This window comes from Chaetodon auriga, chromosome 3 (assembly GCF_051107435.1).
Source record: "Chaetodon auriga isolate fChaAug3 chromosome 3, fChaAug3.hap1, whole genome shotgun sequence".
In the NCBI taxonomy this organism is placed as follows: Eukaryota; Metazoa; Chordata; class Actinopteri; order Chaetodontiformes; family Chaetodontidae; genus Chaetodon; species Chaetodon auriga.
The window spans coordinates 7,210,448-7,236,754 of record NC_135076.1 but is presented as its reverse complement, the minus strand read 5'-3'; the positions used below and the strand labels follow the sequence as shown (position 1 = coordinate 7,236,754).

General features: G+C 40.2%; 1 protein-coding gene across 1 annotated transcript; it reads left to right on the top strand.

Annotated features, from left to right (window-relative positions):
- Positions 1–6,222: 6,222 nt before the first annotated feature.
- Positions 6,223–24,683, top strand: LOC143317896 (thiamine transporter 2-like). The gene is made up of 5 exons (XM_076725783.1): positions 6,223–6,414; positions 14,829–15,585; positions 20,986–21,178; positions 22,067–22,208; positions 22,557–24,683. The coding sequence occupies exons 1-5, from the start codon at positions 6,223–6,225 to the stop codon at positions 22,698–22,700; spliced, it is 1,428 nt and encodes a 475-aa protein (XP_076581898.1). The 3' UTR covers positions 22,701–24,683.
- Positions 24,684–26,307: the final 1,624 nt, after the last annotated feature.

The window sequence follows — 26,307 nt, the reverse complement described above, 5'->3', positions numbered from 1 at the left end:
GCGATGTCCAGACGTCCAGAGGTGTCCATCATATTATAGATTCTGGTCAGTGTTGGGAGGATAAAGCCTCTTTTTTCTTTTTTCTTTCAAATTACTGTAGGTGAATACTACATCTTGTGAAATCCTGGATCTTCACAATTTCTTTCAGTGTCAGGAAATGTTACCCCACGGCTGAGTGAACAAAATGTAAAGGGGGCTTATCTGTAAGCCAACAACGTGGCTCTTTATATGATTCTGTGGACCAGGTTATATCTTCACCACAAGCATGTCAATAGATCATAGCTGTTGTCAGATTCTGCGATGATCTATTGACTGCTTGTACTGCTGATGCTGTTACTAATCCTGCTCCATCTATTGCTACTGTATAGAAATGCCGAAAGATAACTCAAAACATATGGGGACAAAATATTTAGCAATCAAGCCCACATTCCAATCAAAGCTCTCATCATCCAATTAAACAGGAAACAGCAGATGGCCGTGTGGCAAGGACAGCTGGTTTTGAGGTTTTCTGTTTGTCTGTCCATCAGTGTGTCAATCATGTGCTGCTCTTCCTGCAGCTCTCACAAGTTAGAGACTGAGACTGTCAAAATTGTCAGGAATGTGTCATGAGCACCCTGCATCACAGAGATGAGGAGTGGCGTTAAGGGAGTATGATGACGCAAGAGCTCCATCTAGTGATATGGGGTTGTTGATTATGACTGTATTTTAGTGCTTCTGGCCCACAGACTTCCTTGAAAACTTCAGTTGGATGATTACAGCATAATGTTTTAACACTCTCAATCTTACTACCAGGCTGCACTCATTTGGACGTATACCAATTCAATCATGTACATTGGAATGAAACGCACTCTTAAATAAGGACTCATTTTATTAAGACAGGCCATTACTGGTATACAACTTACTATATCATGGCTGCAGTGTGCCTCTGAGTTTCATTTGGTGGAATACAGTGAGATGTAGTCTGTGATGTGTGCATGTATTCAGTTTTTGACCCAGCTTTTAAATAAGGTATAATTCAGTTTAGATTTTGGTTCATGTGTAGGTTGAGATTGTATTCATGTAATACCAACTGGGCAGTACAAGTAACTGTCCTAGGGCCCTATAGGAGGGCCCCAGAACCCCAAGGTTCACAGTGTATCACTTTGCTTTTGGTAATTGCAAGTCTATCTGGGAATTTACAATAGTGAAATACAATATCAACTCTGGTAGATCCTGTATTATTGCTTAATCAGAATATAAGCTTGACACTTTCGTTGCTGTATTTTAGCTTATATTATTCTCAGTCGCTAGAAATTCATAATGAATTGATGCAGAGACATTGTAAGGATCCAGCAGGAGCAGCAACACTCTAACAGATTAATCCAGCTCTGAAATGACAAATGACACTTTGTTGAATATTGTCAGAACTGCACAGTCCAAATTAAGTGGTACCACATGTTAATTCTCAGTGTTTTAAAGAAAAACAGACTGCATAAGGTTTTGGATTAAATTGTGTTTGTTTTCATTGTCTAAACCAGAAACCTGCTTCTGCCACCCTATTATAAGTACAACTCATTGTCCAGTGAAATCAACAAGAGCCATAATGGTGGGGAGAAAGAAAAAAAAAAAAACATCGAACTTTCACGTCTTATCAGCTCAACACAGTGGGAGTTCTGTTTTGCAGCCAAACCGCTGCACACATATGCTTATCTGAGCCTCACAAACACCTCAATATACACCCTCCCCCAACACACACTCACTGTTTGTTTCAAAGTCAGGCTCCTGACTGCCGCAGCCTCATATGATTTGCCAGCAAGGAACAAAAAAAAAGAGATTGTTGGTAGAAGGGCTGGTCTGTGAAGCGTTAGGAATCAATGCATCTGGGTTGCCTTTGAACACCGTTATGTCAGATGCTGCAATTCAGAAGTGATGAGGAAGAAAGGATAAATAGGTTAATTGAAATATTAAGCAAGGGCATATACAGGATAGTGAATAACCAAAGTGCAATGGTGTTGAGAACAAATGTAGAATAAAGATTTCCCTTTACGAGAAATACTTGCTAAAGCCTCACCTTTGCCTCGCGAAGCTGTCATGTTCTCTCTTTGTGGCACTGTTACAGAGAGATTTTTGGAAAGGGTTGGCTGTGAGGCCAAACTCTGAAGAAACTCCTCATTCACAGCAGGGTCAACCAGGGCATTTCAGAGTTTACTCCACAGTGTCAATCTCAGCCCAAGTTCACCTCAAAATCAAATTCCACAGTTTCTGCGAGGGCTTTCTTTCTGAGCTGGTGCAGGTGACACATAGCAATATGGTGCCATGAGCCGTTAGATGTCCTTCACCATGCTGAGCTCAATTTGGTCCTACTGAGCACAGCAGGCAATTTCAGACATTTACCTGCCATTTCCTCCCAAGGCCCCGCTCTGTTCGAGCTAACGTATCTTTACACTATCTTTCTCCATGAACTTACAGATGGAAGGGAAGTGAAATGGAGGACATACACTTTTGATCATCGCTTCAGCCTCAGTGCAGACTGTGGAATATTACAGAGAAAAAAGAAAATGAGGCAGTCTGGCTCCTCAAAATGAGAGCGAGGTCCATCTCTGTCTGCTGTAAATTAATAGGAATAAGACTGCAGGTCAGAGATGATTAAGAGCGTAATGAGTTCAGCGAGTAGGATGAGGGTTGAAGATCCGGTGATCTCGACACAGCATATTGCAGTCATGTTGCGTTAATGTTATTGTCAGGTCTGGAGTTTTTCTTCTAAAGTATTAAGCTATACTGAATAAGCTGATGTCTTGTTTTAATATGAGGAGGAAAATAGATGCTCCTTCCTGGACATTCTGTACCTTTAAGTATCTAAAAACATAATAATATTCCACCTACACTGACTTTCTCTGTCCATTGTAAAGTAATAGACAGGAGAACAGAAAAAAAGCAATACTTGAAACATATGTTGATTTATAAGCCACAGTTTAAAAAAAAAAAAATGGAGGAGACCAGCAAGTTGTTTCTTTCTGTTTGTTCATCCAGCCATACTTTTGCCAGCATAATGGAAATAAATACTGAGCCTGTGCAAAGGGTGCAGTAGTGTATGAGAAACATAAGAGGAGCATTAGCTGAACCACACATAAAACTTCTAATGTCCTTGTGTTGGAAGAAAATTATGACACAAAATATCTGACTTAATAAAGTTTCAATTTAGTTTGTGCTTTATATGCATAGAAAAAAAAATGTAGAAGAACAGCAGCACTGTTACTGCTGATACTACCACTGCCAGTGCAGCTACAATTAATAATGCAGCTACTGCTGTCACTGAAGAGACTGGAGTGTTGGCAGAGTGAAAGATTGGATGATGGAGGATTTGAAACAGTTGATTAAGGCTTTTAATGCACAGTATCCGAGGTACTGTAATCATGTGCTTGAATGTGTTTGTCACTGTAATGACATGAATGATACCAGTGAATGATTTCCAGTGTGTAACATGCTGTCTTCACTTAGAGACTATTTCTGCAGAGGAGCACAGAGGACTGACAGAGAGCTTCACCACATGGAGCTCAACAATAATCACCTGAAGATCAATACCAGCAGAACCAATGAGCTTGTGGTGACTACAATGCTTCAAATATGGATGCTGCTGCAAAGAAGCTACAAACTGTAAAACGTGGACACTTCACACACATCTTCAACCCGACAGCACAGAAGATCTTTACAATCAGCACAGTTTGAAGGACACCCAAGATTAACATCACCAATTCAGTATCTGACAATGTGAAATAAAGGTACAATCTCACCTTCTGAGTTATGGTGTTGAATGATGGCCAGAAAAGAGTTTGTGCAGAACATTATGACATCACAGTGAATCTGACCTTTGACCTTTTCAATGTGAAATGTCATCACTTCTTCATTTATCCTTTTTTTTCCATTTGTGTGAAAATGTGTCATTATTATTGTATGAATTCTTGAGTTATGGCCAAAAATGTTTTTTGTGTGGTCACAATGACCTTTGACCACAAAATTCAAATCAGTTCGTCCTTGAGTCCAACTGAACGTTTGTGGCAAAATTTGAGGAATCTTCCTCAAGGCGTTCCTGAGCTCTCATGATCTGGAGGATGCAACGGACAGATGGACGACCTGAAAACATGATGCCTGTGGCCACAGCTGTCGCCAACGCAGAGGCATAAAAAGGATGAATTATCCTACAACTACTCTTAGTTAGTCAGTCAGTAAGGCTTTATTTATTCAGGAAGCCTCACTGAGAACAAGAGGCATGGCTCCTGGCCATGTTCAAACCTCCTCAGTTCAGAGCTGGTACGGAGGACTTTTCAAGCTAACCTATCCTAACAGCGTCTCCTACAAAATCTGCGCTATGTTACAATTGGAGATATATTTTGAGAGACACATAATGCCACCCGAATGACATATTTGATCAGGAAATGCTTTTAATTTAAGTGTCTGCTCCCAGAATGTTGGCACTATACATATCTGTTCACTGACAACAACTGATCTTGTAATAAAGTCCCTGTTTCCAGCAAATAAAGCATGATTAACTCATTTATGGTTATATGCGCACTCACAGCACTTGGCTAAGGGACAATCATTGACAACTTTGTTTGTTTCACATTTGGCAGAAACTGCTTTGTGCTTTGTTTTGCAGAGGCCTAACCACATGGAAACAAAATGCGAACCCAGTTATCTTTGCCTGCTCTTTGTACGCCCACCACCCCTCCCTGAACATGTACCTATGATTTGTAAATAAAGAAAGGCTGCACTGCCTTCACTGGAAAAAAAAAAAAAAAAAAAACGTTGCCAGTGAACAGAATCAAGGCAGACATTTTCCATCGAAATGGAAGTACCAAATCAGTGGTATATAAACATAGTTTCTAGGAGACAGGGTTGCTTATCTTGTGTTATTAGCTTTGAGTAGAACTGAGGGGGCTGAATGCCTCAGCAACATCAAGCACATGAATGAAAACAGAGGTATGCTGGTGCCTCGTAGATGAAAGTGGTGACCCTCTGACCTTTTCCATTAGTGGTTCTACAACATGTACTGATAATAACACCTCCAACTGCTACATTCCTTCACGGCAAAAAAAAAAAAAAAAAAAAATGCAACTAGAAGTATGTCATAATTTTACTTCAACAGTGCAAAGGTCACATTGAGTGTTTTTATATCGCCTCCCTCCAGCCGGAGTCACTGATCATCATATACGGTAAATCTGACTATATTAAAATGCCAAATATATGAATATGAATAATATTTTCTTTGACCTTGATGTTGAGAATTAAGTCATGGAGACAGTCTGACAGTTAGAGCTGAGGCAGAGCTTTCTGTTGACACCCCACTGGTGAGTCATAATTCGCCGTTGGATATTTTAAATTACAGACTACAGTAATTCTCATCTCTGGAATGATTGCCTTGCTTATTTCTTTCCCTAAGTATTAAGAATTCAGTGCCAAGCCACCCTGCAAACTCCCAAACTGACTGAATGTTATGAACTTGTTATTTATTACAGCCACAAAGACAAAACGCTGAATGTTAAGATTATCAGATCCGAAGAGCCACTCTGGAAGATTGAGTTTAATTCAGAGCAGAGTGATATTTGTGGATGTGTCCAAGTGTCTACGCTTAACTCTTGTTTCTTATTTAGCAGATTGAAGAAGATGCATTATATATTTTGCAAAATGATGGGGTTTTTTTTTTTGTTTTTTTTTGTTATTTATTCGAGCAAAACAGTGGTGAAACCTTATATGCATTATTCACATTGTTTTGGACTCTGCTGGCTAATGGTGGCAGAAGCTAAACAGGCACAAAGTATGCACACACTGGGTGTGTGTGGGGCAGCATGGCAGTGTGTGCACCTGCACGCAGACACACACTCACATATATATTCCCCTGCTTGACTTCCACCTCTTCCTCAATATCTGCAGGAATGAGGGTGTTTTGTATAAAGACAGAGGATGAGACAGTATTTATTATAACCTGCTGGAGCCCCAGGGGCTCACCAACTCATATTTCATCTTAATGTATCCTCACTCACAGACTCCCTTTTTTTCTGTCTCACCAAAGCCAGGAAAACTTCTGAGGAGAGAAACAACAGTGGCTAAGCAGGTGACTTGGTGTTCACAGTCAGGCTCACCTTGGCCTTATCTGAGGCTTCCATATCTCAACAGATTAAACAGCCTAAATTACACTGTGCTCTCGCCGGACACAGCGAGACGTCCCCGGGGACCCAGAGAGGAGTGATGGGTTTTTGCTGGAGCAGGGAGTGTGGCGACAGGCCTTGCTGGGCAGGCTATTATGTGCCCTACTGTGCTGATTGGGTGGGCCCCACAATGCTGCTCTGCATCTATGGTTTCTGCTCCATGATGAGGCCCATAGAGCCCTTCATGACAGAATTTCTCACGGGAACTTACAAGAATCTCACCGCTGAACAGGTGAGGTACTGTGCTAGTAAATGAGATCCGGTGTGTGCAGCGATGGAAACCTCGGCTTGTTACATTTGCTCTGCTTTTTGCTTTAAAATACTGTACATAACATGAATAATGTAAATGAATGTTAACAAAGTTATGTAGATATGAATAATATATAATGGATGTTTGGTTGTAAGGTACAGTTGAAATTTACAGATGAATGTATTTCTTCAAATGTACTCAAAACTATCCAAACTAGTTATTTTAATGCAATAAGATTCAAATTACAACTTACTGGTTACAAGTTAACATCAAAGTATAAAATTTATGTACATGTCAGGATAGTTCTATACCATTATACATGCCATAATGACCTAACACTTAGATGGTTATGCTTTATTGTAATCAGTTTAAATTATAGATGATATTTTGAGTAACAGTGCTCAATAACTGTGTAAGATGTTTTACGTGTAAGCTACTTTGTCTTGACCATTGGCATTCCCTTTGTCATGCTTTTGACATGAGAGAGGAAAGAAATCAAAAGCACGATCGTAAAACAAATGTCTAAAGGTTCATTAGCAGCCCCTAGTGACTGGAGTCCTCACTACATGCACCAACAAAGTATAAACTGGGGTTTTGGCTGTTATTTGGAGACACTGGCACAGCTGTTTCGTTCATATCCATATGTGTACTTAACCATATTTAGCATCACATTTACTTGTTCCTGAAGAGTTGAAACAACCAATCTTATTGCTTATTGCTCAGAACCATCTGACACATTGTTGAGATTTGGTGGTGGTTGGAGGTGTGTGCATTCTTAGTGAAAACCCACAGAAACGTATACATGCATCTTTGGAAAAAATTGTAGGACCATAATCTCAGCCTCACTCTTAATGAAGTTTAAAATGTGGGCCCTGCATTGCCATTCATTTTAAGATACTTTTGCTGTGTCCTGCTTCATTTTTACATTATAATTCTCACTGGGTTTCCACTGTGTTTTGTATTTACACTGAAAAAGCCTTCCTGTTAAGTACTGTTTCAATTATAAGGTAATGGCAAATTAATGTCTTTTATGTTAGGTACCAAAAACAACGCAGGCATAGTAGCAGGTGTAATTTATTTTTCAAAGTGCACCGAAAGGTACTACAAAACATAACAAATCATAGTAATAACATAATGAGCAAAAAAAAAGAAAAAAAATATATAGTGCACCTCCATACTATGCCAAACAACATACAAACACAGTCCTGCTCCTTAGATCTTCCAGCATAAAAAATGACATCTGAGACACAGACTGCCTTTAACTGCATCAAACGTAATGCGGCCTTCCACGCTGTTGGTCAGCATTTAACACAAACTGAGCAAGGTGAAACACTTTGTCTGTAAACAGGTACTGAAGTCTACGTTCATCAGACACAGAAAACAAATCCGCTCATCCTACAGACACTTTAAGGAAAAGGCTATATCTAAGATGCGAGGGATAATGCCCAATGAGTGCCCAGTGTCAGGAATTAATGGATGACAGGGAGGCCAGAACCGTCCAATGTGCAGCGGCGGCCGACCTGGAGTCTATCAAGTACTGATTATGAACACCTCGAAGGGCATTATCGTGCCTATAGCACAGCCACTGGGAAAAATGAAATTAAAACCATTGATCTATATATTAATGTGTTTTTCAAACAAAATCTAAAGCCATAACCCAGTTTCCATTGCAACACCTGGAACAATCATTGCCATCCCATAAGGTTCTAATGCAATCGAACGTTCACTACTTCGCTCAGCTATGAGCCACAAAGCTAATGTTATGCTGCTAAGATCTGTGAAGAAGTCAATAACATCATTGTTGTAATTACATGTTAGTTTGTTGTTGTTGCTATAAAGTGGTTTTGACTGCATCCTTGTTTCTATGGTTACTCTTTTTGGCTGATGTAGACAGCGCATTTATTTAGAACAGTGAACAGACAGCTTCACAGGAACTACTTAGTGAGTGTCCATTATCAGGAATGAATGGAGATCCTGCAGCTGGTCAGAATCAAGTATTCACCTGGATATTGGTATAATGTAAGATAATGGACAATAGAAAAAAAAAAAAAAAACATTTTCAGCCGCTCCCTGATCACATGGGTGACACTTTCTGTACTCCTCTGGAACTGAGTGGAAGTGTCTGGTTTCCATCGCCGGAGGCAAGATAGCACATCTCAGCTGACAGACCTCTGGTGAGGGTGAGGGTGAAGTCATGCTCTGGATAGTAAATACACTTAATCAGACTCTATGCTCTGAATTTTGGTTTACACAAAACTTCTTCTGACCATTTCTCTTCTTTTTTTACCTTATTTTTTTAAAGAAACAGAAAAATGCAACAAAACATAGTGGAACAAAATGTTTGGTTGCCTATGCATGAATATAAGCGTTATGCTGACGGAAATACATGTCAATTTATGCAGTAATGGATGAGTAATCACCTCGTGAGGTCACATACAAAATCCATTTTATCGGCATTATAAAACTGTATCAGCCCAATAGCGACAGTCATTATCTCCACACTTCGAACCGTTGTCACAATCCCTATCCAGCCAGTCTTTGTTGAAGGTTTGTTCTGTGATATAACTTTCTTGCTGGCTGCTAATTATATCTTTAATAGATATTTCTCTTGCACCAATCAATGAGCTGCATTGCATTTAAATTGGTATCACATTTCTCCATAGATTTTGTTAAAATAAGCCCCCTGTTTGTGCATACCTAAAACATTTTATTTTTTCTAAACTATGTCAGAAGTCTTCTGAAAGCTAGATATATTATCCTTCTCTGGACAGACAAATGTATTTAAGACTAACTGACGAACCAGCATTGCTGCCACCGTTCTTCTGTTGTAAAGGGCAGCTGTGTAAAATACTTTGGTGATGGTTGTTAGATTACTCGTGTGAAGCAAAGCAATCACATGTTCTGTGAATTATTCAACATGCCATCTTAGAGGAGGGATCCATATTGTAATATTCATTAGGCCTACTTCTTTTTGTCACCCACCAACATGTTATTTTCTCTCAATACATGAAAGAATAATGTTGAGCCAGAGCAAACTGATGTAAGCATAAACTCGAGTATTATCAGCAGAGCTGTTCTGTTTAGATGCCACTGAGTGAATTCAATGCTGAAGTTTGGTACACACTGAGGAGAACAGGAGAGCCTCTACAGTATCACGCCTCACATAGCGGCATTAAGGAGAAAGTAAATGGGGTCCTTCACACCTCCACAATGACAATCACTTTGTGATGCACAATGCAGGATGAGAGCTGCTTTGTTCACACAAAATGATGGCAGGTGCTCTCAAGGTGTACTCATTTGATGCTTGACCATGTATGATGCAAATTACCTTTTCAAAGTGTGGTCCTGAGTGGCTTTTGAGATTTTAGATTAAATTACAGAAATTAACTTTTGTTTGTGAACAAAGTACAGTCTTACATCCCATTTACTGTTCCAACCATACCAATAAAGAGTGTTTAAAAAAAAAAACACCAAGATTTGCTCGAAGTATAGTTGCAGTCCTTCCATCACAGACTGCTACCAACCTGATATGTTATTGTTTTTGCAATTAGATTGAACACTTATCTGCATCTGCATACATTTTTGCAACTGTAATCGTTGATCATTGTGAAAATGTCACTGCTTCTAGCAACTGCTACAGCAGCTTCAGCGTCCACTGAAAATGATGTTGCTACTGATTGGAGAGGACTTGGAAGCATTGTTAGCCTCGAGCGTTGTTTGTTTTGTGAATAGCCTGTGATCTAAAAAAAAACAAGAATAATAAAAGAATAGTCTCACATCTATTCATCTGTCATTCAGATCATGAATTAAAGCTGATACTGTTGATCAAAAATGCAAGCAGGCCTACATTTTTGGGTCCTCTCTGTCATTCAAGCAAAAGATCTACTTTACACAGAAAGAAAGATGGAGAGAGCACACCAGTTAGAGGCTTGTCACTGTTGTCATCTAATTCACTAAGGCAAGACTTAAAGGCTACGGATATAAGAAGCTTTTTCAAAAATAAAAAGATGAAGGCAATGAGATGCAGGCGAGGGTAGAGGAGGTGGAGCAATTACAATTTACAATTTACAATTTGTCATTTGGGGCGGCACGGTGGCGCAGCAGGTAGTACGCGTGCCTCACAGCAAGAAGGTTGCTGGTTTGAACCCTGGGTCGGGCAGGGCCTTTCTGTGTGAAGTTTGCATGTTCTTCCCGTGCATGCGTGGGTTCTCTCCGGGCACTCCGGCTTCCTCCCACAGACCAAAAACATGCTCATTAGGTTAATTGGTGACTCTAAATTGTTCGTAAGTGTGAGTGTGAGTTGTCTGTCTGTGTGTCTGTGTATGTAGCCCTGCGACCAGTTCAGGGTGTACCCCGCCTCTCGCCCATTGCTAGCTGGGATAGGCTCCAGCCCCCCGCAACCCCGAAATGGGATGCGCAGGTATAGAAGATGAATGAATGAATGAATGAATTTGTCATTTGGCAGACGCTTTTATCCAAAGCGACGTACATGTGAGATTTCATACATACATCACAAGCAAGGTGCTAGACGGGAGAGAACAACAAGAGTAACGCAACTTTCTAGTCCAACTGGACATATGCTACAAGACAGTGTTGCAAAGTAATGCATAGAGTGCATAGAGAGAAGAGAGAGGGTTTTTGTTTTGTTTTGTTTTGTTTTGTTTTTTGTTTGTTTATTTTATCATTAAGAAAGAAAGTGTTCAGTAAAGAGCTTGGTTTTTAGTCTTTTTCTAAAGACTGAGACGGACTCTGCACAACAAATGGAGTTTGGTTACTCGTTCCACCACCGGGGAACAACAGAAGAAAAGAGTCTAGCTAGAGACTTAGGGCTTTTTTTTGAGTTGCCAACACCAGGCGCTGTTCCTGGGTAGAGTGTAGTGAGTGGGAGGGAGCAGGTCAGAGCGGTTTTGGTGGCAATTTTGTAGGCAAGCATCAAGGACTGGGAGCCAGTTGAGGGAAATGAACAGCGGAGTGTCATGTACTCATTTGGGCTGGTTAGAGACCAGGCGAGCTGCCGCATTCTGGATCATTTGCAAGGGTTTTAAGGAACATGCTGGGAGCCCTGCCAGTAAGGAATTACAGTAGTGATAGTACCAGCGCTACCAGAGTTGTGTTGCATGCTCAGACAGGTAGGGTCTGATCTTCCTGATGTTGTACAGGGCAAATCGACATGACTGAGCAACAGAGGTCACATGCTCTTTAAAAGTTAGTTGGTCATGAATCATGACACCAAAGTTTCTGGCAGATTTTGCGGGAGTGAGCAGAGCTGAGTCAGGCTGGATACTGATCTGTTGTTGGATAGAGGGACCGGCTGTGATGACAAGGAGCTCAATCTTTGACGGGTTAAGCTGAAGGTGTTGCTCCTTCATCCATGCCGAGATATTGGCGAGGCATGCCGATATCCATGCCAAGACAGTGGGGTCGTCTGGCAGGAACGAAAGGAGGAGCTGGGTATTGTCAGCATATGAATGGTATGAGAGGACATGTGAGCGGATGACTGCACCAAGTGCGGTGGTGTATATTGAAAAGAGAAGGGGTCCAAGCACTGACCCTTGAGGTACCCCTGTGGACAAGCAGTGGGATTTAGACACTTCTCCCCTCCAAGATATATCAAAGGATCTCCCTGAGAGGTAGCATTCAAACCAGCAGAGAGCAGATCCTGAGAAACCGAGCTAAGTGAATGTGGAGAGCAGGATTTTGTGGTTAACCGTGTCAAAGGCAGCTGATAGGTCGAGCAATAGTAGAACAGAGGATTTACCAGTAGCCCTAGCTGATTGTAGTGTTTCCACTACAGGTAAGAGTCTCTGTAGAGCGTCTGCATTTGAAACCGGATTGGCTGGGATCATGCAGGTTGTTATCAGAAAGGAATTCAGAGACCTGATTAAAAACCGTGCGCTCAAGAGTCTTGGAAAGCAAAGTGAGGGGTGAAACCGGGCTGTAATTTTCAACTTGAGCTGGGTTGAGAGTAGGTTTATTTAGCAGTGGGGTTACTCTGGCCTGTTTCAAAGCAGTGGGGAACACACCCGTTGTGAGTGAGGAGTTGATCAGTGTGGGTGAGATGGCCTGCAGGCGGTTGGAGGGTGTAGGGTCCAGTGGACAGATAGTGGGGTGAGAGTCAAGCAGAAGGTTGGAGACTTGCTCCTCTGTGACATGGGAAAATGAGGAGAGTGAGGCTCTGTTAGCTGGTGGTGTCCTACTGAGTTGGTCAGGCTCACAGAACTGGTTGCTGATGGTCGAAACCTCATCAGTGAAGAAGGAAGCAAAGTGATCAGGAAGAGTTGTCTGCTGTTGCTATAGCAGCAGATGAGTCAGGACGCTAAGACTGCCTCATCTAAAAGCTCAGGTTAGTGAAGAACAGGGCTCTTTCGATATAGCTAGTTAGTCTAGCTCAGTGGTTCTCAAACGTTTATAATTATAGCCATGTAAATCATCAGAGACAGAGACAGAACTGGAGAGAGCTGCAAGAGCACAACAGAGGAAGGGATGAGTCTGTGAAGATAGATGTTATCAGATGGAGGGAGCACAGAATCCATTGTTTACAGTGCAGTAAATAATACAGAGACATAGAATGCAGACTGATGTACACACAGTCTGTTGCTGCATTGAATATTGGCCTGTAGCTGGCATCCAGTACTGCTGCTGTGTTGTGTGACTGTCTATCCATATGGAATAATGAGCACTGATGACTACCTAGCCCCTATGGGATGGAATAGTCCATTACTGTTTTGTTTTGTATAATCTGATATTGGTTGGTGTTTTGAAATACTCGGTTAAGTCTATAAAATAAACTGATAAATGATGTGTTTATGATCTAATCATCACATCAATAAAATGAGGCATTTGGTTAGATATTGGTTGGCATATGCTGATTGCATCGATTTTATGACCAGAACACAGATAGAGGACAGAGGAGATGAGGAGTGCGACAGACAGATGAGACACCAAAGGAGAGGTGAAGAAGAGGAGAGTATCAGATAGGCAGATAAGACACAGAGATAACACGGTTCATTATGTGTTGCAGTTCAAAGGGAACTCTTGTTGCACAATAGAAGCAGAAGCTATGAGAGTTCGATTGGTCAGTTTTCAAAATGGAACAAAGCATTAGCAACATACAATCCAGCATATGACTGCTTCATCAGCACCAAGGCTCTTACTTCAAATAATGGTTTGAAATTGACTCATCTGTCCGCAGAGAATAAAGCCTCATTACTTTAGTGTCCCCCTGCATTTTCTTTGTGCCACCATGAATTCAAACTTTCCTCTTGACCAGCACTTTGGTTGTGCAGGGGTTGTGGGGGTTACTTTATTCTGTTTTGGCCTCATCAGAGGTGTTATGAGAATCTTGAAACCTTGGGGGCTTAGCCAAGCCCAGAAATCTTAGGTTTTCATCTGATAATTGCACCATTTCCAAGTTATTTTAGAGATATATGAATTTAAGATGTGAGGCTCACAACATGTAGTCACATGAACAAAATGAGTGCAATCTGAGTTCTTATGCAACTGCATTATTATTTTTATTTTCAGCAGCAGGAGTAAAACGCTAAGAAAAAAGTTATAGATTAAGGTTTTAAGATTGAGATTTCAATCCTGATTGATTTGGCGACACCCATGGTTACCGCGCTAACAAAAGTGCAGTTAAATATAACAGCAAATACTCCTTGAACTGCGACTTTCTGAGAAATACAGCAGATGAGTATCTGGTGTGTCTGTTTACAATGCAGCCAAACAAACTCACGTTAATTATGAACTCATTAATAATTGCAATCTGATTTCATGCTGCACACACTGCAAGTAGTTTTGGTAAGAAAAGGACAGAGTAAAGGTTACCTTGCTGAGTTGCAGGTGTGCAGCCTGTCACCGGCAAATCTTCAGCTTTTCTTGTTCCATTACTCCCGAGCAAAAAATTCAAATCATCAGTTGATGACAAAATCCAAAATATGACAGTTGTCTTCTTTTCTAGACCCATTTTGATGCAATATTGCAGTCAGCAGTCACCACGGGAACAAAAAAATTACGTTTCTAAAATGCTCAGTTTGCATTGGCAGTTGTTTAATAAAGTTGTTCAGTTGCAGATTTGAAATCCCATCTTTAAATGTTATTTCCATCAAGGCCATAGTGGGATACAAAAAAACTATTTAATGTCAATTTAAGAACCATATAAAGCTGCATCCATTGTGTTTATTTGCATAATATCAAAATGTATCAACTTGTCACATTATGAGCCTCATTGGTGCTTCTTCGTGTTCCATTGTGTGCATGCAGGAGCAATTTTTCATTGACGATGACTAGAGGGGGAACTGCATCACTGTGCTACTGTCATCATATACTCTTGCAATCACCAGTGAGGGGTCATTTTCTAAAAAATAATTAGGTCTCCTCTTGTCTTCCATATCCAGGTGACCAGACAGGTGTATCCTGTGTGGACTTACTCCAGCCTGGTTCTCCTCATCCCGATCCTCCTGATGACAGACTTCCTCAGGTACAAGCCGGTAATCATTCTCCAGGGGCTCGCCTATGTCACAATGTATCTGCTGGTACTGTTTGGCTCCGGGCTCCACTTGGCTCAGTTGGCCTTCTTCTGCTACAGCATTGCCATGGCAGCAGATGTGGCCTACTTCTCCTACATTTACAGCATGGTTCAGGCCTGCTATTATCAGAGAGTGACCAGTTACATCAAAGTGGCCGTACTGCTGGGCTATGCTGTGGGTGCCCTGCTGGCTCAGCTACTTGTGTCTTTGGGTGGGGTGTCCTTGTACTGCTTAGCTTTTCTAACCGTCATCTCTGTCTCCGTAGCACTGATAACCTCATTTTTCCTACCCATGCCTAAGACTAGTTTATTCCTTAAGGGAACCTATTTTGCACGACAGGGAAATTCAGGTGAGGACACCCCCAAATCTGAAAGCCCGGACTTTTTCATTTGGGTGAAAAGCACGGCAGCTGTCGACCATGTTGGAAGGATGTTCAGAAGGCTCTTATCGGACTGTAAGAAATGTTATTCTTCTGTGGCCCTGGTCTTCTTCTGTATTTGGGCAGCTACAGGGAGGTGTGGCTTTTATCAGGTTACAAGCTACGTCCAGCTCCTCTGGGTACATGTGCAGCCCCATAACTTCACAGCCTACAATGGAGTAGTGGATGCCGTCAGCACACTGTCAGGTAACTAATACACCAATACGCTTTGTTTTGCTCCCTCAGTGTGGTTTTCAATTCTTTCAGTAGCTTTTTTTATATCTTTTTCACCCAGAAAGTGACTGTACACATTTACTTAAATTTGCATAAATTTGCAAATTTGTATATTACCCAAAATGTTGAACTATTGCACTGAATCCTAGGATCTGAATCCTTCTTCCTCCACTGATTTTCTTCAGTATTTCATTTTTCTTCACTGTCACTCCAAAACCCAAGAAGAACTATTTTTGCAAAATCTGCAAACTGATTAATTCTGAATGGCAACCATTGCATGTCCAACTTAACAGAATTGGTTCAGGTTCTCGTAACGTCCAAACATTTTCATTAAAGCTTATGGGTGTTATACACATTTCGCTACAAAAAAAATAATTGAATAAATAGACAGAAAGAAAACACTATCCCCTTCTACTATGAGTATTTCACAACCCCCATAGCACAGCAGACAATAGGAACAGCATTAATTAGACTATTTAATTGCATGCTCTCATCCCCAGATGGGTATAGCAGCTGCTGCCATCCAGCCAGTGCACTTTTATTGATTATAGTACTGATACATCCCTGTATTCCCCAGAAACCAAAGGCAATTACTCTGTGTAAACCACATCCAGCTGTATGCCTTTCACTTGTAAATGGTTCTGCCCAACATGCAGTCAAGCTGTAGGGCCCATGTCAGATATTTCCCCAAAGATTCCTCTTGTATTCTCTCTGTTCCACACTTAGAAAATATCCCTGAGGAAAAAACCTGGTAGAAACTGATAAAAATGCATATGGATTACCAACATGATAAAATACAGCGGAAAAGCACAACACAATTTTCATATTCAGCATATTAATAATTGTATGTCCTGGGGTTTGAACACGAGTAGCTCATTAATATTAAGATAAGACCAAATGTGTATACAGAACAAACTGAGTTATGTTCAGTCACATTGTTTTCTACTGTATGATTTTCAAGGAGAAGGAGTTACAGGGAACCTCGACCAAACTATTTGTGTGGTCCCAAGCACTAATTACAAGTCATTTACATTTCAAACACATTTACAGGAAGTCAGTGGATAATGTATTAGAGCATCATTTCAGGCAGGCTGTTCACTTCCTCAGGTCAGGGATGTCCATGCTTTTCCATTTAATCTGTCATGAGACTGCATGCTGAATATATTTCCGTTTAGATTTGGGCCACACACTGCAGCTCAAAGTGTGCAAATTCAAATTTTACTCCCCCTACATGCAGTTTGATGTTATCTAATCAGCGTGAACAACCAAACACAGCAGCAGGTCATATATTTTTTTTCCTCCACCTGTGCCACACATGTTACAAAACAGTTCAGTATGACCTGCAAGTAGCTTGTTTTTGAGTCATCAAAACTACAAACACAGTGATACTGATGATGTCACAGTGAAAATGACATCAGGGTTAATTTGATTTGGGCTTGAAGACTAGAATTTTTTAATAGAATAAAGGTGATTGAAAATGCAATTGAAATGATCATCTAGAAGCTTTGAGCTTGAGTCATGGCCTCTGCTGCATTCATTGTTTTAGCCACATTAGCATTGTTGCTCTGTGATGGCAATGTCAGCCCAACAGATGGTCATTTCTCTGATCCAGGCTTAAATATCTCAACTGTTGTGATCTTCTGACTTTCCTCCAGCACCACCATGGGGTTAAGATTTGTTTTGAGTGAAATGTCTGAGTGAACTATTAGATGGATTGGCACTCAGTTTGGTACACACATTAATGCTCCCCTCAGGATGAATGAGCACCATCACCAGGTCAAAATTTCAATTTGCCCACCACTTTTGTTTCTAACTAAATACTTCCAGGACAAATGACACTCCATCAGCCAAAGCACTGCTGTGCTAGGTACAGCCTCATAGCATGACGTGTGACTTTTATGACTCTGTCTCTTGCAAGCATCCCAACTTTGTGGAAGTTCAGTACAAAATCACTGCAGTACCCCTTTAATCAAAAATCTGACTCACAAATTTTGTAACCAAATAACAAATACAAACACCAACACTGTATTATAACAACAGATACTGAATAAACAGCAAATTTGATGGTACTTAATGTGTATGCAAAGTTGCAAAATATTCACCATTAATGTATTTCATTTGATGTGGGATCACCTGACATCACCATCACCGCAAATGCGGTTCAATACTACCAGTCGCAGAATTTTGTGACCTTCAAAACAAACTATGATCACATTCATAAAGAAGTCAGACAGTGAGTGGCCTTTCCATCATTCTGTGAGCAACCCTGATGTGATTTTATGCTGTACACGGTATGAGTGTGCACAGCAGGTCACAGTTAAAGGAGTTTGTTACCTTGCTGAGAAGTTGGAGGTGTGCCGGTGTGAGCAGCCTGTCGCCTACTGTGGTTGCTCATTCTTGTTCCATTAGTCCCTGCAATATTTCAAACTGGGTTGCTGTAAAAAAAAAAAAAAAAGAATAAAAATGACTGTTGTCTTGTTTTGTAGGCACGTTTTTATTGAATGATAGGGGTAAGTGCAAAGCCCACTTACACAAACACTGCATTTACATTGCATTCTTTATAATAAAAGTCAACTCATGTTTCGCCAGTAATACTTAAAATGTGAAGCTGCAGCAGCAGGAAATGTTTGATTCACATTAGCAGTTACTTAATACAGCAGTGTTACAACACCCAGTTTGTAAAACTGCAAATATAGAAATATTGCAATACCTTCATCACCACTGTGTTACCTCATCCAGCAACACATAGTGGCTCAACAGCCATTAATTTAAATGAAACTCTTTGAGATTATAACTCTAAGGTTCAGTGCAGGAATTGCATCCATATTGAATGATTCTGCAGCTTTTAGACTTTATGAAGCCAGCACAGGAAGTTGTGTGCCCTTTATGTAGTGAGGAAAGAAAAGCTGCAGATGGGCCTGTATCACATGACACATTCAAGCAGGAAACTCTGGAAGCCTACCATTATTGCAGACATCTCTTTAACCAAAACCATGATCCTTCTGTAACCATATCTTGGTATAATTTTATTTGTCATAGCCATGCTCTTTCTCATAACCATACTGTAGCTGACACACACAAGTGAGAATTTCAAAAACAATGCATTGAACGTAATCAGAGGTTCTGCGGAATCACCAAATATTGCAGTTCCTGTCTGGGTTGTGAGGTTAATGAAAGATAACGGTCTTAATATTCAGAGAGTCAACAGTGACTTAGGGCAAAACACAGGGCGTCTTTACTTATTCAGTATTTAGCCCACACCACTGTCTTTCCTTGCCTTCACCAAACCACAATTTTTCTTCATTATTAACTTCAGTGTTTTTCTTGCCTAATTTTAGCCACAGACAGGACAGAGGGCAGGAAGCCTGGTCTCTGGTGTGAAAGTCTTGCACTTTGTACACCCAATATTTGCCCCAGTCACCCCCCTATAACAAAAAAGTAAAAGTTCCTGGAGTGGAAAAATCCAGTGAGCAGTTACTTTTGTTTTACAAGTAGCACAACGGTGTAGGATTATAGAAATGTCCTATTCAGGGGACAGTATTCCCATTCTTTTTTGTTGTTGTTATTATAATGCCTACTTTCAAGATCTCATTAAATTCATCCTGCTGTAAGATATAAAGTGGTTTGCACTTATCGAGTTAAACAGAGATATGAGCATGAATTCTTGCTGCCTGAACATGTTGTAGAGCCTGAATGCATTATTGATCCCTCTTTATGAGGCTGTGCAAATGGCTCCTGCTGACCTCGCTAAGCCTCCAGTTGACACTGCTGTGGAAACTGGTGTAATTATTCAGTCTCCATTTGACCTCCCTTTGCTAATCAGAGTCAGGGGGATTGATTAAGAACATGTTAAATCCACAGACTGGCCTGTGTGGTGTCCATGTTTTGCTATCAGCACTCATTGACCATGGAATCAAAGGAAATGCAGACATTTAAAAGAGTGAGGTAATTACACTGAACCTCTCTTTATATTCTAGAGGATAAAGAGCTCTGTGGAAATGGATCCATGACTCTAGGGAGTCGAGGATTTCCCTATTTACACTCACCTCATTGAATGCGACTCAGATTTGCTTTTTACTTTAACTATCAGCAATTACAAGAAGGGCTTGCTTGATGCATATGTAACATGCAAGTTAAGTTATGTGAGAAGTGATGGAGACCGAGGGGACAAAACCAGGAGGCATGCCAAAGGACAAAAAGAAAAAGAAAGAGAGACAAGAGTCCTAAAATAACCAATGCTCCAAAGTCAGAGTCCCCGACTTTGCACCTATCCACAGGGAGAAAGGCTCACAAGTAGTGAAAGGAGCTCATGTGAGAGTACCGAGGCTACACTGTGCCACCTTGTGGCTGAAATGAGAAACATCACTTTCCAAAATGTACCTGCTCAGAGTTCAACAAGGAATTCAATTAGTATGTTTTCCAACTATAAGGATTGTCATAGTTTCACATATTAATGGTAATGATGATGATTAATGATGAAATATCCCTTTACTCTTTGAACAATTGCGTGATGGATGAACTGTCAAATTAATTAAAATTAAACTCATTTCAACAATGTATTAATTAATTTTACTTAACTTTTACTTAACTTGCTTAATTTCTCACAGATAATAAGCACCAAAAAAACATAATATGCATAATATACCAACCATATGAGCAGCATTTGTCAACTACCGTTCTTCCTGAAAGGAATAGTCTATATATCCAATCCCAGCCCGCAGCTCTCATCTCATCTCATCTCAAAGTCCATCACTTATCCAAACTGTTATAGCCCTTTGTCTGTATTTTACACTTCATTCAGACTGTTTGTGTTACTTCCAGAAATGCAGACATAATAAAGTACTGTGTTTCCTTTTCCTCTACATTCTCAAGTTGTTTTCTGCTGCTGAACAGATGGGAATCTGTACAATTAATATTTATGAGAGTGACCATTTCACAACCCCTTGACATCAAGGCAAAGCCATATCAAGTGCCTATGTGTGCCAGCCACTGCAGCCATGCCATGCAGTCTGAAATGGTCTTGTTGTCTTTCTTTAATCCTTATTGGTGTTAAATGAACTCTGTGGGAAGTCTATGTTGACAAAGCTTTTATTCACTGATATATCATCTTTCTGTCGTCACCCTGATATAATGTATTTATATGTTTGTGTTTGAAGTTAATTTCCTTTCCATAAATGCATTGTGTATTTTGAATTTGTTTCAAAATTGATGCAAGAATAAGAACGATTACATATTGTTTTTAACACAGTTTGTGTTGTGCCTAAATGAAAAAATCAGACCAATAATCACACATCAGCGCAGCAGTTTATGTAATGGTCTCTGAGGTCTCTCTTTGCCATGTTTTGCTCCCCCTGTGACTGTGTTCTCCTTTAGGAGCTGCAGCCACTGCTGCTGTGGGACACATATCTCTGGAGTGGTCTGTGTGGGGGGAACTCCTCCTTGGGGGTTTCACATTCCTGATCTCTGGGGTTGTATTCCTAATGGATCTGACTGACAACATCTGGATCAGCTACACGTGCTTCTTCCTCTTCAAAGCTGTTTATTTGCAGCTCACCACCATCTGCACGTAAGAATTCATTACGGACATGTCAACAGCCAAACACACACATATGGGGACCACAGTACAATAATCCTTCAATACTTGGTGTGAACACATGCATGAATTTACTGGGTTATTCACCACAGAATGTTTTGTATTTTTAGATTTTAAAAAAGTCTAAATGTGCCCCTGTTATGCATTATGGGCTGTTAGTGTGGTGAAAGGAGAGTATTCCAAATACCCAAACTCTCTAACATTGTCGCACAGTTAATGAAAACTTTGCTTTACTGACCCTTTGAGCAAGTCATTTAGCTTTTTATTTTGACTTTCTGGGGTAATTTGGGCTCCAGCCGTGCTTATTACTGAGCTCACGTAAAGATTTCCACCCTGAGCAGGATCAATCAAATCAGTTACATCCACCATTACCACCAAAAGTTAAAGGAATAATTCTAGCTTTCAACCTGGGTGGTTTTCCTTGATTCTGATCTTTATGACACTCACGTCTGTCTCGGCCGTGCTGTCTGGGACTAAATGAAATACATTCAGTCAAGTCATTTTTAGTTAGAGATAGCAATGGCACTCTGTCAGTGCATTGGTTGGTCCACCACTTTGCTCCAAACTGAAATATCTCAACAACTGTTGAATAGATCGCCGCTATGGTCCCCGGAGTATGAATACTGACTTTATTGATTATTGATCCTCTGCCTTTTCCTCTCCATGAGGTTGACATTTTTACTTTCAAGGGAACCGTCTTCCCAACCTTTTGATTTTTGATTTTCAGTGAAATACCTCAGTTGGATGAATTGTCGGACAAAATGCAGACATACATGTCCACCTCTGGATGAATTGTAATAACTTTGGGGATCCACCAACATTTCATTTGTCCTATTGTAAGGTCAAAATCTCATATGCCAGTTTTCAGATAGCCAAGATGCTGAACAGGAGGCGCTATGCATTGGTATACGGCATGAATTATTTGGTGGGCACACTCCTCCAGAGTGTCCTCACCGCCATCGTCATCAACACAAAGTCTCTACAGCTCACCATCACCTTGCAGGTACTGCCACTGTGCTGTATGTCCATGCATACAGTTTAAGCTGTGGATTGAGAAATATGAACCTTTTGAAACTGGGCTTGTGAAGAGTTTTTACAATAAGTTAGAAATTGAGGAATATTAAAACAAAGGGAAAGAAAAAAAAACTGCTTTCGAATAAAGAAATGACATAAAGACAATTAAGAGCACTGATAAAAAGCCTCAGAACAAAACGATGCTGTTTGGAGGGCATTCACTGAACTTACAGAGGGAGACAGACCACGAGAGACGAAAGGCAATAATTGGATGAACGAATTCATTAATTTCTAAGCCATCATCCACAGTGCAAGTAATCCTCACATTTCATTTCAGTTTCTTATCTACGCCTCGTACTTTGCTGCCATTTCCCTGCTGTTCACTGTCAGAGGTGCCTATACTGTGTTCTGCATGAAACATCCTGCTGGAGGCAACCAGGCGGAGAGAGCCACCAACCTGCCAGGAGGCTCACATCTGTGAGGACTCTCTGAGACACAAAAGAACATGAGGATGTTTATCATGGCAGTCATAAGTTAGCAGCAATTAGCAGTAACAAGAAGAAAAAAAAAATTGAGACAGTGTACGTACATGCTCATCTGTGGTTGAAGTCATTTATCAGTCTGTCATCAGTGGGATTCAACTGACTGATTGTACACAGGTGCAGTGGCTCAAATCGTGACCACGCAATCCCTATATTCAGCCATTAGAGGGCAGTAACTGTACAGTATTAAGCAAGAATAATGCTGTATGGCAGCTTGTCATGGTTTAATCTGAACACCCAAATGACACACTATCATTCTATATGCATGTCTTTAAAGTGAATATAACTAGTGTGCCAGAATAGATTTATTACCATTTTTGGACATTAAAAGCTGTGACTCTTTGAAGCTTTTCAATCAATATGCTGTATGTCTCTTTGCTTCTGACTTTATAAGGCATATTAGAACGAGTACAACAAAAATACTGTGGTTGCAGTTGTATAATTACACAACAGGTACAGAATACCAGACGACTTGTTAGAAATCTCAGGATATCAGAATGTAACATTCATAATTAAACATTCAAAAACACATTCAATGACAAATCTAATATTCATATAAAATGATTTTGTTAGCTAATGCATGAAAGATAAAGCTGTAATATGCATACATTGATTCTGTTCACTCATGACCCACAATGGGTTTAATGCTTGCTTCTCGTATTTGTTGGTTGTCTGATGGATAAAATATCCAAACACACGCTACACTGAAGCACAACTGGCAGGCTGGTGTGGTATTTTACTGTGTGTAAGCTCTGTGCTGGCGAGGCTGTGCAGTAACAAACAGTCTCCTCATTACATTCAGTGAGTATTGTTCTTAGAAAACACTTTCTGTGTTGCTACTTATAGGCATACTTCCTGGTTTTGTTATAGCTTCCCAAAACCCTATGAACACCTCGCAGCTCGATGTTGATGTTTTGACTCTTAATCAACAGTATGGTCTGGATAAATGCAGTGAGTTAGGGGCACTGTTGGTGCAATAATAAAGTGGTAATACATATCTTTAAGCAGCATGCTGTTGCCAGGTAACAGACCGGTTCGTTGTTAAGGCTTAGAGCCTTTTCCACAAAGATCTGATTCTGTCAGCTGATGATTGTGTATGTATAATCACTTTTAGGAGTATGCTTGCACAAATGTATATTTCTAGTAAGTAACACTTAAAAAGTAGGCTAATCATGTGCGTCGTCCTTCCTGGAAAAGCAGCTTTGTTAAAATGAGTTCCTTGCTGTGATTGTCAGCAGGTGGTGTGAAGACCTGATGCTGTAATTCTGCATGTTTGTATTTGCCTATTAGCAATTTTAGCCCTCATTCATAAATGCTGAAGAGCAGTCAGACAGAGACAAAAGAAAATGGAAATGACCCTCTTCAAGTGGTCAGATGACGCATGTGTCATCACGTCTGACCTATAATTCTTAATTATAACAATAAGTTGATTAAGGTTTGAAGATGGATAACAGGGGTAGCTATTAGCAGGAATGAGCTGGCATATAGTAGGTGTCGCACATGCTAATTGATCATATCTTGATGATGACATGTCCCCTGGTTTTGTCTGGTGTTGTCATTAAGACTCTTATTAAATATGTTGTGGAGCAGCTGCTTCTTTGCCACTCAAAACGAGGGCTAGAAAATTAACAATAAGTATTTTCAATTGCCTCAACATTATAAGGTTTACTTCAGTATTAGATAAGCAATTTCATCCTAATGTTTTAGGTAGTCGGTAAATATATCAGTCAGCTTTAACAAGTACACTTTTTTTCTGCATATGTTATTGTAGGTCACCTGCTCATTAAATGAAAGTGAAACCAGGTCAGTTTGCTCTACAGCAGATGACTCTGTCTTGAAGTTTTCATGAATTTATGTGTGCGCCTGTGTGGGTGTCCATAGTTATATTTTGGTATCAGCAATGATAAATACAGTATCCAAGTATCTGTTTTGTTTGTCAGTATGTGTTCTTTTCTTTGTAAGGTAACACCCTTTGCATACCTGAGCAGATGGTAGATTCCATGTTTAGGTGAGACTGTAACCACCTACTGTACTAGCATTACGTTCTGATTTGGCCAAAATGTAGCATGTAGTATAAAGTATGCAAAAAAAGGGACAAAACCTGCATTATACCAAAAATACCTGGATGTTGTATTGATTCAGCAAAAGTCTCCAGTATGCATCTGACCAGTCTACCTCACCAACTGTCCTGGAGAGGTCACATCAACCAGCCGGGCCGACAACAGGATGGTTTTTTTTTAAGCTTTTTTTTTTTTTTTTAACTTTTGATATTGGCCATTTTTTATGAAAATTGATGACGATAATGGCAACAATGAGAACAGCCAGACCCATAACTGAAAGATATTTACATTTTTGTATTTCTGTAATTTGTGACACGTTTTATTGAATTTATGCAGCTGTTGCCAAGAGGAGAAATGTTCATAATATGACCAAACCAGCATGGACCACCAACAAAAATACCATCAATCAACAGGTTTTATGAAAAGACACGTGATTTGACTGAAGCAAGGATGACGAGGATAACATAATGGCTCCAAATCAACGGAAATACCAGGAGGACTAATTTTAGCTCTCACTCGCTTTACATTTGCAGTGAAGTGTATTACACGCATTTATGTGAGATCAGGTAATTAAGTAATGTGACATGTGTTTGCCATGAATCATGTTATTGTTTATCTCTGCATTCCAAAACCGAAACTGGCTGAGCCTGGACAGCTGACTACAAAATAAATCCATTTAACGGTGTCATACTGCACAGTACTATCAAAAACAGTACGCAGCATATACTGCATACCTCATATTAAATGCTGCGTTCATCAGTAGTTTGTACCACTTAAATGATCCATTGACTTTTCAGGGTTTTTAAACACAATTCACTAGAATCACACTTCCTCACAGTGGTACGTGGCATTATTTTGTGTATTATATGTGTATTTCTGGACACACACACACACACACACACACACACACACACTTTGGGTTAAGATTTTAAAATGAAAACATTTCATGCTATGAGCACCATAAATTAAGTTCTATTTTATCTCCATTATTTGAGAGCTAGCTCTAAATGAAATTGTCTCTGTTTTTTGGGTGAGCTGGCCCTTAAAGACATTTCACACACACAATAGATCCAGCTGACATTCTGACTTGTCAGACTAGGAAAGGTTCAGCTGTTATTAATAACATTAACGATGAACTCTGTTCTGTCCAACTGCCTCATGTCTGGTTCACATGCACAGGCACTTATAAAAACAGCTTTTTCTATACGTTTTAGCCTTTCCTACACATACAAACACAGGTTTAGATCACTGAAAACAGAGCTTTTGGGAAACTTCTTCCAAGTGAAGCTGTTCAGAAACTCTGTTTGCATTGTAGATGACTAGACAGTGAAAACAGAGTTTTGGCTTGTGACATCAGAGTGTGTGCTATTTCGTTTGTTTGCATGAAGGGATTTTGCACAATTGTGGCCAAAATCGTGCTGGTGCTAATCCTGCTAATAGGACTTTTAACATGTTTACACATGCATGTACACTTACTCTTCCACTT